The sequence below is a fragment of the Papaver somniferum genome, chromosome 11 (genome assembly GCF_003573695.1).
Source record: "Papaver somniferum cultivar HN1 chromosome 11, ASM357369v1, whole genome shotgun sequence".
Taxonomy (NCBI): domain Eukaryota; kingdom Viridiplantae; phylum Streptophyta; class Magnoliopsida; order Ranunculales; family Papaveraceae; genus Papaver; species Papaver somniferum.
Genome location: NC_039368.1, coordinates 33,247,942 through 33,261,874, shown reverse-complemented (window position 1 = coordinate 33,261,874; position 13,933 = coordinate 33,247,942). Strand labels below are relative to the sequence as shown.

General features: G+C 38.3%; 1 protein-coding gene across 1 annotated transcript; it reads right to left on the bottom strand.

Annotated features, from left to right (window-relative positions):
• Positions 1-880: 880 nt before the first annotated feature.
• On the bottom strand, positions 881-9,127 carry LOC113320336 (importin-5-like). The gene is made up of 20 exons (XM_026568250.1): positions 7,741-9,127; positions 7,282-7,485; positions 6,543-6,647; positions 6,360-6,425; positions 6,111-6,275; positions 5,460-5,534; positions 5,201-5,355; positions 4,617-4,752; positions 4,461-4,530; positions 4,192-4,319; positions 4,006-4,062; positions 3,242-3,427; positions 3,052-3,144; positions 2,803-2,888; positions 2,650-2,716; positions 2,501-2,567; positions 2,240-2,376; positions 1,746-1,837; positions 1,560-1,626; positions 881-1,415 (listed from the first exon to the last, which is right to left on the bottom strand). Exons 1-20 carry the CDS (start codon positions 8,965-8,967, stop codon positions 1,251-1,253), a joined length of 3,348 nt encoding a protein of 1,115 aa, XP_026424035.1. The 5' UTR covers positions 8,968-9,127; the 3' UTR covers positions 881-1,250.
• Positions 9,128-13,933: the final 4,806 nt, after the last annotated feature.

Below are 13,933 nucleotides of genomic sequence, written 5' to 3'. Positions count from 1 at the left end.
AATGAACTACTAGCAGTACTATTAGTTGCTGTCGTACTAGCCTCCATGAATCCATCTTCTACTACTAATTCTCCATCTTCCGATTCTTCACTTGCAATCTCATCAAACAAAGGTAAACCTTCTGCTTGTTCTTCACTCAGAATATCATAAAACAAAGGTAATATATCTGTTTCTTCTTCGCTTAGAATATCATAAAACAAAGGTAATAAATCAGTTTCTTCTTCTTCTTCACTTGGAACATAACATACCAAAGGCGATATATCTTCTTGGTCTTCTTCACTTGGAACCCTATCAAATAAAGGTCCGGTCTCGTTTTCTTCTTGGCTTGAAATTTCACTAAACACTGCTACAATTTCATCAGGATATAATGTTTGAGTCTGCCGTTCTTCATTGAAATTCGTCATGTTCATCACATAGTCTGATGTTACAATATAACCTCTAGAGAAAGAGGAGAATTATAGACAGAAAAACAGAGAGGGATCTGTTAGAAGCTTTGTTAACGCTGTCTGTCTAAGGAAGAGCTTCTGATGTTGTATGCGAGACTCTTAGAAGGCTTTATATATTTTTTATCAAGAGAATCTAAGATGCTGGATTAAGAAACTGTATTCCAATGAAACTAGGAAACCGAGAGGCCAGCTATAAGATACAAAGGACGTTTGGTTGCAAACCATCGGACCATCAGCTTGAATCAGCGAGACATTTAATCTATCAATCGCTAGCACCCACCACTTATGGACTAAGTTTTCTTCTTTCTACTGTCGGATTTATGAAGATGAACTAGACAAACTTTCGCATTACAGTGGATTTTGTGACTATGAATCAAGGCATGAAAACAAAAGAAACAATATCCAGAGCTGCCAATCCGTGTGTCCAATTGAACTGTCATAACTCTTTTCATTTTTAATTGCTGTATATATGGTGACAACAAGATCACTGAAAATTGAAAAACGACGATCTGTGAAAAGCACTGTTGAAGAAGCAAAAATACCACCATCAGGTGCTCGACTGTTTTAATGCACAAACTTAAGTTGGCACGTAGCCACACCAAAATTAAGAAATCTCTCAGAAATATACACAATACACGAAAACTTGTATCGTTTCACCCGCACAAAGGAACCTCAACCAAACAGGACAGCAATTGCCAGAAAAATAGAAAACCGATGGAAATAGGATACAATAGGCAAAAAAAAATGGGTAATAGACACAAATGAACCAATCAGTATTTTTCTGCGACCAACCCTAGCAAGGAACTACGATGAGAGCATCGATTGCAATGCAAGCTGTTGTTGCGGCTGCAAGGATGACCAGGCTTGTGCCAGTGTGTCAGGTGGTAACGTTTGTTGAAGTTGCCTCAGTAAAACTATCATACGGCTGGAAGTTTGATCTGTTGCCAAATCCTTACCCCCACATAGAACCTAATGTGAATCCCCAAAATAAAAAAAAATTAGATATTAATATATCAACTATTCTTCTCATTTTTACTTTTGGTCAGCCGGATATAACTTAGAAATGGATACAGTAGAACTATAGTTTAAAATATGTATACAAGGAGAACTTACCTCCACAAAGACCGAAACAATTTTAGGAAGATACTGGTTATTAGGGCCCAGAAGGTCTCTATCCGACCTGTTAATATATGCCAATCATCAATATAATACACATTCGAAAGAAGGAAACACACTAACATGGAAATAACAAAAAGTTGGAAATCTAAAGAAATACAATTGTGATAACGATGTCCTTACCCCTCGACCATTGAACAAAGCTGGTCATGAACAAGTTTGGCCTCAATTAAATCACCCTTGATTGGCAAGCAAATTAACCAGGCAGGGACAATCTGCCAGACAACAGAACAACATGCATATGTTACGTCTCTGAATTCGTACACTTGATTCCGCCATAGTAAAAATCAACCAATTCTGTTTATTAAACATAACTGGTCTAGATTAAAAAAAAATCGAGTTACGAGCCGAACAAAATAGCTGACTTAAGTTTTTGCGCCATTAAAAACAAGCACAACCAGGCATCAGCAACTATAAAAATAGAATATAAAGACATAACAGAGAAAGATGTATCATACGAAAAGGACCGAACTCTTCCATGATCTTAATTAGCAATCGTCATGCTAGAAGGAACTCAAATTCCTCTTCACTGAGAAGTGCATACAGGAGTATGAGCTTGAAAAGTCAGGTTATGAAGACGAATAACCAAGAATATGAGCCTTCAGTGCAACTAATACCTGAGATGAATCAATGCTGTCACGATGGTACCGGCATATTTTCCCAACAGCTGAAACAGCATTGTCATACGCCATAACATTGTCTGTAGATAGTGCATTTGGATGCCTAATCACAACATTTAGCCTGGAAAGGGCCTCTGAAATGTAAATTACCAATACAAGTGAGTACACTTTTCTTTATCTTTTTACCAACAATTACTATTGTTCATATTAAGAACCCACAGCAAATAGTTTATAGAATGTCCATTAAAATTAAGTTACCTCCTACTAGAGGTTTGAACGCTGCTCCACCGAACTCTGCGCAAACACCAACTCCATATACAGCAGCCTGAAGATAGTATTTCATATTATATGAGATCCATATAAAAAGAAGAGATAGAAACTGCAACTGGACTCAGTAAAGAACGAACCTGGCGAACATCTGAATTCTCATCGTTGCAAGCCTCCAATAGGAACGGAAGATAAGTATCATAATATCTGCGTCAGCAAAATGTAAAATAAATAAATTTGATTAAAACGTAATCTCAACATTCAGAAATTGAACCTTATTATATGGTGCTTACTTGAGAGCAGCTTCATGACACTGCTCAGCAACATCATCAAAAATGCAGATAGCAACCCTTCTCTCTTCAGCTGTTTTATCCTTACCCTGTATATTGGAAGAATCAGAACATAAAACAGAAAATGAAAGACTTGGACTCCAAATAAGTGCAAGGTACAACCTACGCAAACTTCGATGATGTCAAAAACCACAACATATTTTAGCAAATGGCTAGATAAGATACTGCAAATGTCTCCAGTAAATAACTTACCCACATAGGTGTTAGATATGATGAAAGTTCATCAAAGAAGGGCAGAAAAGAGACTTTAAATGTTTTGATCAAAGTTCCCAACAAATCACCAACCTGGATGAAGAAAAGGAAAAATGCATGATTAGAAACAGAATCAAAGTTTATTCAACTAAAGCTACTGCAGTATAGACCAAGTGCCCTGAAAACAAACTTGATCAAACACTTCTTCTTCTTGCTCATTTTCTTCTTTGAGCAGTTCCCCTTCCTCTGCATCGAAATCCTCTGCTTGGGTCCTCTCTGCCCTTTCTCGTCTTCTGGTTGAGCTAGCGGTAATTACCTCCTTTATTCCATCCACAATGGATCTTACTTGACTCTCATCAAGGAGTGTTCCAGAAACCTGAAAATGAGGAATTGTTAGGATTCGTAACTTGAAATTATCAAGAATTACAAAGGGTCAAATCCAACACATGGTTGGTTTATTATTTTTCCCTTTCAATACAATAAAAAAGAATAAACTAAGCTGCTGGATACAAATGTTACCAAAATGAACAACAAGCGAAATTCTTCCGGGTATCAAACATGATCAAGATTATCCAAACCCGAACTAAAACAATATCTGATACTAAATAAACAAACAAATGTTAAAGAAAATCCACAATTCATCAAGCAAACAAAATAACCCCATGATGGATTTTTTTGATGCAGTAAGCTTACATATTCTGCTTACTGAGCAACTAATATAGTTAGCATTGCAGAGAAGATTATTTATAATCTGTCATGGGGCCATTTTGGGTAGCTTTTCATGGACTATGGATCTTTTTTTACTAGGTGGTTTTGTTTGCTTATTCAGTATCAGACTGACATTGAAGTGGTGCATAAATAAATTTTAAGAGCAGAACTGTCAATATTATTTTAAGTGTTATAATGTTTGGCTTTCAGTGCAAAATTTGAAATTAAAAAAAAAATACGACATACCTGTACACATTCATTTAACGCATCCAACATACTTGCACAAATTTCTGTTTCGGGCTCCTGCAAAACCATTTGCAATTCACATAAACTTGCATAACCTAATGATAACAGCCAAGTGAAAAGAAAAGGCAATGTAATGGACCAACAGGTCAAAAGTGTTACTATTTTGAAATAGAACAGTAGGCTGACCTTGTGAAGAGCTCCCACCAAGGCTGGTACAATATAATCAGACAATTGCTTAACATAGGTCTCATTACGACCTTGAGCTTGCCCCTTCTCCACAGCTAATTTGGCTGAACGTAGAAGCTCAGGCATAGCTGGAATACATGTAAACAAGTATAGAATTAAACCTTCCAGAAAAATGAAAAGGACCGGATGACATACATATATAAAATGCTCTTCAACTACACCAGTAAAAAAGACACTAAACACGAAAACATTATGAGTCGTGCTAATACCTGAAACTGCAGCCTTTCTAACCTCTTCATGAAAATAAAATTTCAACAGTGGAACTAAAATAGGAGCAACCTGCAATTTTATAAAGAGAAAAATATAATTACACTTGTAATATTAGAGAAGCATACATTACGAATATAATGGGAATCCTAACAAACCTGATCAATCCATGGGTAGAACCCCTCTTTCAACTCATCTGCATAGCAGCATAACATGTTGCACGCGGTAGCTTTTTCTTCCAACACACTAGTCTTAATTCCAATCCTCTTATCTCCAAGAGTAATTGTTTCGATACTGCAGCAGAAATGCATTCCTTAAATTAAGCAATAAGACTTTTCAATGAAATATCTTGCTAAAATTTACCTCTCCTCAGTCGGAGCAACTAGCCTATGATAAGTAATGCTTAAGAAAAACGATCCACAGAAAGAAACAGAAAATTACACACACAGACACACATACACACACACGAGTGGTTACGTGCACTTGAATCCAACGATTATGAAACTCCGTCAACAAGAATTATTCATCCCATAAACTCTTGGACAGATCAGGCCAAATATATTCTAAAGGTGGGTTGTAGTCGAATCTATGTCACCTCCACAAGACTATTAATACCCTTAACTCCACAAATAAACCAACAGTACGAGCGATTCAACCTTTAAACTAAATTATCAAACCATTTTCAAGCACGAGTCGCCAAACTGATATATTATATTAAACGTTCAAAAACGAAAAAACAGACCTTTCATCATCTGATTGATCTATATCATCATCCGAGTCTGCAGAGGTAATGGTCACATCAGGTTTAAGTTGAGCAGAGTGAAGCAATGGGGGCATGACAACACTCATGTAAGGGAGAAAATCTTGTCCTAAGCACTTGCAGAGTCTCGCCCACGCCTGCAATCCGATTATGAAGTAAATTTATTTACATGGTTAAATTACTTACAACAAAGTGCATGATCTAAGCAAGATTAAGACAACTGTAATGAAAAAGAGCATACTTGCAGCATGTAACTAATTGTGGGATCATCTGTGTCCAACTCTGCTCCTTGCAGTGTCATGAGAACTTCCATAACCTTGCATGAGACAAGAAACAAAGATGATATAACAAAAATAAAAAGAATAAATAAGGAAATCAAAACTTATCAAGAAGAGTTTGGTATATGGATATCCTTAAAAGTTGAAGAAACAGCAAGAAGAGTACATATATGGTAGTCGGCCACATTACAGAAAGCATTGGAGAAAGTGACTTGGGAAAAGCTCCAAACGAGGGCACAGATTGTGCATGCCAATTAATTATTGTAGTTCCTCTAAATTATTATAGTTCCTCTAATAACCGATAAGAAAGAAGGTAAACCACGTTTGCTTTAAGGATAAAATACCGATGATAGAAAGATGTGGCAAAATGATTAAAGAGATAGGACAAAATGTAAATGTAACTGCATGAGACTGCTGCTGTAGTGGATGGATGGTAACCGGTGGACTGCCACCATAGCGTGTTTCCAATGAAGTTGATCACCTGAAGCAGTTGGCTGAGTGCATCTTGGGAAGACTGCTAAAGCAGTATAAATGGTTGCAAGGACGGGGAGAAAGGAACTCCTAACTTTAACTGAAAGCATACTTAGTATAGATATCTAGTTACTTATACTAACCTGCTTAGCATCATCTCTGAACTTGTCCTTCCCAACAGCCATTCCAACCAAACTAATGCACTCCATAGATTTGGCACGGAGCATACGGTTAGACTTGTCAGTGGCATTCAACAAGATAGCTTTGAGATAAGGCATGACAGCATCATAATATTTTTGAAATTGCTCCTACAGATACACGTAAAACGTCAAGCAGAGACAGATGCCACAATTGAAACATAAGATAACAGAGGAAGCAGAACCCTAAGGTACCTGTGATGAATCGGCTACTGATGCTAGAGCTGTCAGAGCTCCCTCCTGCACCATTTGCTTTCCATTCTGCATTGCAGACATCAAATGAACTTACTTTTACACCTTTCCATGGCAAAAAAAAAAAAAGAAAAAAAAAAGAAAGAAAGAAACACGACAGAGTTGGGAATTGATAATATATCGCACCTGTAAGAGGACAAGCAGTTTGCTCACTATTCCATCTAAATAAGGTGTTAAAATATCTGGGGTGCAATTCTCGCTGAAGTTCAGGACCGCTGAAGCAGCATGCGCCTGTGAGAATATAAAAATAAGAAAGAGATACAAAAAAAGGTGTTTCATACGAAGAAACACACAAAGTGTGGACACACAACAAAATTATCACTACCGAGTGCTTGAGGGAGCGGAACTCATACAAAATATACAAGTACAAACTACCTGCGAGTGTACTCAGTTTGACAATATGATCCGATAAATACAAGTCTTGTTCTGATTTCAGCAATTTATTAAATTCTTGTAGAGATTGAAAGTTACCAATAACCCCCTTTATTGCTCGTCTTACTGGTTTTAACTTGTTCAGCTATTCTTTCTTATTTGATATTATGCCACTCAAAGTGTTTAAACTGTTTAAACAACAGAATAGTGTCCAATGAAGTGATGATAAACCCATTCCATATAACCGACTACTACTTCACCAAAACTTCTTTATCCAATAAATTCTTTTACAAGCCATTGCATGTGCTGCTTTACTGATCCATCTTACACATTTCCTACAGTAGTTAGTAGGAACAGCTGCGGGAAAAGTGAACTAGTGATTGAGTGACACTGAGCAGCTACAGTTTGAGGGAAATTTGCAAGAAAGGCGAAGTAATGTGGTAATGTAAACTGCACCAAAAAAAAAAAAAAAACAAGTCAAGAACCCACTAACCTGAACTCGAGGATTCCGGAAATCATCCATAGCTGATGCAAGAGCTGGTAGCACCCTTTGATGGTACTGTAATTGCAAATCAGGACCCAAATCCGTAGATAACTGCCCAATCGCATTAATAGCTGCCCATCTAGCACGAGGATGAGGATCATGAAATGAGTTCAAAACCATGTTGACCACTTGCTCCAAATTTTTCGTCATTACCTGAACCGCAGAAAGAAACAAAAGAAGAATATTGTAACATGAAACATGATAACTGAGCAAGAAATGCAGTTGGAAACACACCGGACTAAGAATATATAACGAGAAAATAAACAGCCTACAAAAGAAACTACAATTTCAGCAAACAGAACTTCACATCTCAATATGTCAATAACCAAACTCACCCATGACCCATCATAAATCGATCAACAATAGTTTAAACTTCACAGTGATATAGAATGAATGAACTCTTAATACCTTTGAGCAGCCTTCTGCAATTTGAGCAAGGGAAATAAGGGCAGCATGGTGTTTTTGCCACTCTGGTGCAGCTAAAAATACTGGCAAAAGCTCGGAAGCAACAGGAACAATTGTATTCCCACCCAAAGCAATAGACAGTCTGTCGAGACATTCTTGTCCTACGCTGTAATTGCTAGTCTCACCAGCATCCTCCTCTTCTTCAGTATCAGCTTTATGCCACACAGGATCATCCTCGATATCAAGCAACATCTTCATCAGGATCGCAAATAATCTACTAATAAACTGCGGCAGTTTCCTCATCATACCAGGAGCCCTTTCCCTCGCCTCAGCAAGAGTAATCACAAACTCGATTGCAAGGTGCCTAGTGCCTTCCTCCAATGATTCTGCCTCAGCAATCTGCAACATAGATCCCACAACATCCACTAGTTGCCGCCTTAGGAACTTTGGCTCTGTTCCAGCCAACTCAATTAACAACTCAAGCGCCTCTTGAGCAGTCGCCTCTTGACCAGAATTCAACGCCTCTGTCAACGTCTTCATCATCACCGGCAAAAGATCTTGAAACTTATCCCTATCAGAGAGACTAGTCAAACACTGCACAAAATTAATAGAAGCTCCAAGAGCAGCAATTCGAACATCTGGATTAGAAGAAGAAGCCAAACACTGTAAAAACACTCTATGAAGAGTATCAATGTGTGGAATAAGGGTATCTCCAATGTGCTGTGACAACTGAGCAAACATCAATAGAGAAGACTCTTGAAGACGTGGAATATCAGAAGTAACGCATTGAAACATAAAAGGAAGTAATTCTGGCCATTGATTTTCAGGCAAAATACCAGCGGCAAGCTCAGAAACCGTATCACATAACTTCTTCGAGATTTGTTTTGCTTCTTCATTTTGAACACACATTAGAAGTTGAGATTTAAGAGCTGATTGTGTTGATTGTGAAAGACGAGGCCATAAGTAAGAATCATCCCGAGTAAGCTGTTTCCTTAGAAGAATTGCGGCCATAGCTCTAGCTTCAACATGTGGAGAATATTGAAGTAGATGAGCAAGTTTAAGAGATAAAGCATCTGGATGATCTTGTTTGCAGATGTTGAATAGAGATTCAGCTTCTGATCTTTGTTGATTTCCTGTTGCCATAAGATGAGAAACTAGGGTTTCAAAGTGAGTTGAATCAGGACCTAAGATGGCAGCAATCTGCGCTTGCTGAAGCTGAGAAGAATCCATTGAAACAAATTAGGGTTTTTCTTTTTTCTGATTAATGAGAGGATGGATGGATATTTGAAATATCGATGGAGGCGCTGTTTTTCCTCTCTCTCTTACCCAGTAGAGAGTCTTCTCTGTGTATTGAGGAGAGAGAGAAAGAGAAGAGGAGATATTGAAAGGGTTTTAGTATAGGAGGAGTAGGTTTTTAAGCGTGGACTTAAACCCAGTTAGTAGTAAATATCCCTTACTTTTTCACTGTCGAATAACCTTATCTCTTTTCACACGGGCCAAAGAACATTGAGGATGATTGATTCCGACAACATGGATCGACACCTGGATTACCTACCCTAAATATTTTGTTTGGGCTGGACTGGAATGTGCCTGTTCGGATGGTAGCTAAACAATAGAAAGCTTAGGCCAGGGTAAAGCCATTTCTCTTTGTTACAGCCTAATGGTAGCGAAATCCAACCATCAGGTCAAGCACGCTTTGTTACAGCCTAATGGTTGTATTTCGCTACCATTAGGCCAAGCTCCATGGTGAGAGATTTTCCTTAGCTATAGCTTATTCAAAGCTAAGGGAAGGGGTTTCAGGACAACTTTATTATGATGTTGTGTGGCACAGCACTGGCAGTACTCAACTTTTGAGATGAGGTGTCTCAGTTCAAAGGGTGGGCGCGGATAGCAGAAATGTTACGTACAGCTTAATTATTAGTAAAGCTAGTTCATTAATTAATTCAGTAGCTCTTTGTTTATGTTTTAATTAGTATTAGTAGTGGACGGACAGGGTACGTTTTAGAATGAGATCTTGTCTTAGGGTCTGTGAGGACTATTTATTCAGTCTTTTATCCCTTTCATGTTTAAGAAATGAGAAGATAAGAAGAGGCTGCTCTCGAATGGGAGGCAAATTTTGAGTTTATTGTGTGAATTAGGGTTATATTAGTTGTTTATCAAAACAATTGGTATCTGAGCAGTATAGATTCATCATGACAGGACCTGGTTTTAGAGATGTTGAGAAAAATTTTGATAACCACTCTAAGGAAATGAAAGCTTTGTTTACTAAAATGACAGAGGAGGTGTCGTCACAATCATCTCTTGCTTCTAAGGACGCAGAAGAACGTATATCATCAATTAAGAGGACAGAGAAGATAATGGGAAGTATCAAAGAGATTGCTCAAAAAAATATCCCCATATACAATCTGCTTTGCTGCAATTATTGAGCAAGGATAAGAATAAGGAGAGAGAGGTAGAGTCACGAGCATGTGACTACTCCGAAACACTGGATTGTGAGTCAAGCTTACGCAACGGGAATCATCATCACTCGGATTCACACAGACCACCAGAGTTGGACATTCCCAGGTTCGATAGCGACAACCAAGAGGTTGGATCAGGAAGTGTGAGAGATTTTTCATCATCAAGAATATTGAAGAGTTGGAGAAGGTTGATACAACATCTCTTTATCTATAGGGTAAAGCAGATTCTTGGTTTTGAGACTACCAGATAGGTAAAGATCATAACTTGGTCTCATTTTTCATTAGCTATTTGTGCTCGATCGAAGATTTGGCAAATGATAATTACGTTGGAATGTTTAATAAGTCGATTCAATTAGCTTTTGTGGAAGAATATTTTGAAAAGTTTAAATCCCTAAAGGCTATTATGCTTTGTAAGAACCCACATCTCACTAAATCTTACTTTGTGCTAAGTTTCATGAGTGGGTTGAAGGAAGATATTAAAAACACCATTCAAATGTTCAAACCAACCACTTTTTCTAAAACCTCCATTTAACCAAAATGCAAGAACTCTTTGTTGATGGTTAACAAAAGAAAAACAGATCCAGCTTTAGACCCCAACCCACCACCACTTATTTTACATCATCTTCAAAGAATAACCCAGTGGTTCCAACAAAATCTTCATTCACTAAACCATCTCTCCCTTTGAGAAACCCCAATTCAAAACCTATCTACCCTCCAATCAAGAGACTGGCTTATGAACAAATACATGACAGAAGAAGGAAGGAACCTTGTTTCAACTGTGATAATCCATATATGTCAGGGCAGTGTAAACAGCTATTCATATTACTAACTGAAGAAGTGGAAAGTGATGTTGAGCCATAAATGGAACATTGTGATGAGGAGGAAAAGGCTGAAGAGTCACCAATGGAGTCAGACATGGAAATTTCACAACATGCCTCTAGTAGTGAGACAATCAGGATTCCTGGTTTTCTTAAGAAAAAGTTTATCTTTATCTCTATTTTAATTGATATTGGCATCACGCACAGTTTCATTGACACCAACTTGGCCCAACAGCTAGAGTGCGATGAACTCACTGCTCATCTCTTAGTGACAGTGGCCAATATGGGAAAGAACTATTAGCTCATGGGTGTGTAATCAGCTACAATTGTCCATGCAGGGAGACAAGTTTTTTGTGGAACTAAGATTGCTGCCACTTGGTAGGTGTGACATGGTGTTAGGAGCTGACTGGCTTAGGGCTCTTGGTGATGTAACCTTCAATTTTGAGAGGCTATGTACCAGTTATATACATTAAGGGAAGAAGGTCACCTTAACTGGTGTTAAAGAAGGCCTTACTTTGAAAATGATTAGTACAAGTGCATTAAAGAATTCTTTAAGAATAACACATATGGCATTGTGGATCAGTTATTCTCCATCTCTACATCAACATCTCTTACTCCTACCTCAATACCCACTCATATGCAGAATATCCTACAAGAGTTCTCATATATTTTTCAAGAACCCAAATCTCTACCACCACAAAGGTCCCTTAACCATACCATCCCTCTACTTCCTAACTCAATACCCCCAAACTAGAGACCCTACAGATGCCTCTATGTGCAAATCAGTAGTAGAATCTCTAGTGGAGGAAATGAAAGTTGTTGGTATCATACAGGCAAGTTATAGCCAATTTTCCTCTCCAATCTTATTAGTCAAGAAGAAGGATAACTCTTAGAGGTTTTGTGTTGATTATAAAAAGCTCAGTGAGATAACAATCAAAGATAAGTTTCGAATTCCACTGATAGATGAGATCTTAGATGAACTATATGGATCAATAGTGTTCGCTAAGCTAGACCTAAGGTCTGGATACCACCAAATAAGTATGTTTGGTCCTGACATCCACAAAAAAACATTTAGAACACATGAAGGGCATTATGAATTCAAGGTCATGCCCTTTAGGTTAACCAATGCTTCGGCCACCTTCCAAGCAATATTCAAGCCTTACCTTAGAAAGTTTGTTATAGTTTTCTTTGATGATATATTGATCTACAACAAGTCCCTTGAGGAACATGAAGAGCATCTGAGACTAGTCTTGAACTTATTAAGACAGCGTGAGTTGTTTGCTAAGAAGTCAAAATGTTGCTTTGCACAAAGAGAACTGGAATATCTGGGACATCTCATCACATCAGAAGGGGTGTCAGCAGATCCATTTAAGATTGCTAACATGGTATCATGGCCCACTCTAACATCCATAAAGGAGTTAAGAGGATTCTTGGGCCTCATTGGGTATTACATAAAGTTTGTAAGAGGATATGGAGATTTGCAAACCATTAACTGATTTGCTTAAGAAGAATGCTTTTGCTTGGTGTAACTCAGCTGAAAAAGCATTTGTTGAGTCGAAGCAAGCTATGAGAAGCACCCCTGTCCTAGCATTACTTCACTTCTCCAAGTCATTTATCTTGGAAATTGATACATGTGCAAGGGGTGTAGGGGAAATCCTCATGCAATATGGCAAACCCATAGCCTATTTCAGTAAGCCACTCAGCCTCAGATCATTGAGCCTGTCAACTTATGAGAAGGAGCTACTGGCCATTATAATGGTTGTCACTGAATGAAGAAACTCCTCGATGTGCAACCACTTCACAGTCCATATAGACCAACAGAGCATTCTTGGAACAATGAATGACAACTGCTCTACAACAAAAATGGTTGATGAAGCTATTAGGATTTGATTATGACATCAAGTATAAAAAAAAAAGAATGGAGAATAAAGAAGCTGATGCACTAGCAAAAATGCCAGCTCCTTCATGACAAGCCATCTCCACCACCAAACCAGAATGGGCCTTGGAAGTTACTAAGAGTTATCAACAAGATGAAGTATCTCGAGACATCATCACAAAATGAATATTTTCTCCACCATCCATGAAGGATTGTACATACAAGGATAGGGTTTTGAGGTACGAGTCTAGAATTTATGTGGGTAGCAGCAACAATGTGAGAAGAACGATACTCTCTTCTCTTCATTCCTCTTCAGTGGGAGACCATTCTGGTATTCAAGGCAGCTATCAAAGGGCTAAGACATACTTCAGCTGGCCAGGGATGAGATCTGATATCATTGAGTTGGTTGCTTCATGTGATGTGTGCCAAAGAAACAAGGTGGAGAATACCCATGCAGCAGGGCTTCTACAACCACTACCCATTCCAGAACATGCTTGGCAACGCATCTCCATGGACATAGGAGGATTGCGAAAGTCCAACAGGAAAGATGTGATCATGGTCATTGTAGATAGGCTCACTAAATACAACCATTTTATTGCTCCAAGCCATCCTTTCACTACAACAATGGTAGCACATGAATTTCTAGGTCATGTGTTCAAACTCCATGTACTACCTTCCTCTATCACATCTGACAGAGATAATATTTTCACCAGTAACTTCTGGAAGGATCTTTTTAAGGCCATTGGAACCACTCTACATCTCAGCACTTCCTACCATCCACAGACTGATAGACAGACAGAAAAGGTGAATGCTTGTCTAGAGAATTATCTCAGGTACATGACATGTCACAATCCCAAGGATTGGAGCAAATGGCTACCACTGGCAGAATGGTGGTATAATTCTAATTGTCACACTAGTCTACACGCTTCTCCTTTCAAGGAAATTTATGGGCATAATCCACCTCATTTAGCCTTTCCTCTAGAAGTCATTTTCTCAGTAGCATATGTAGAAGATTATATCAAAGAGAGGGACAGGATAATCAT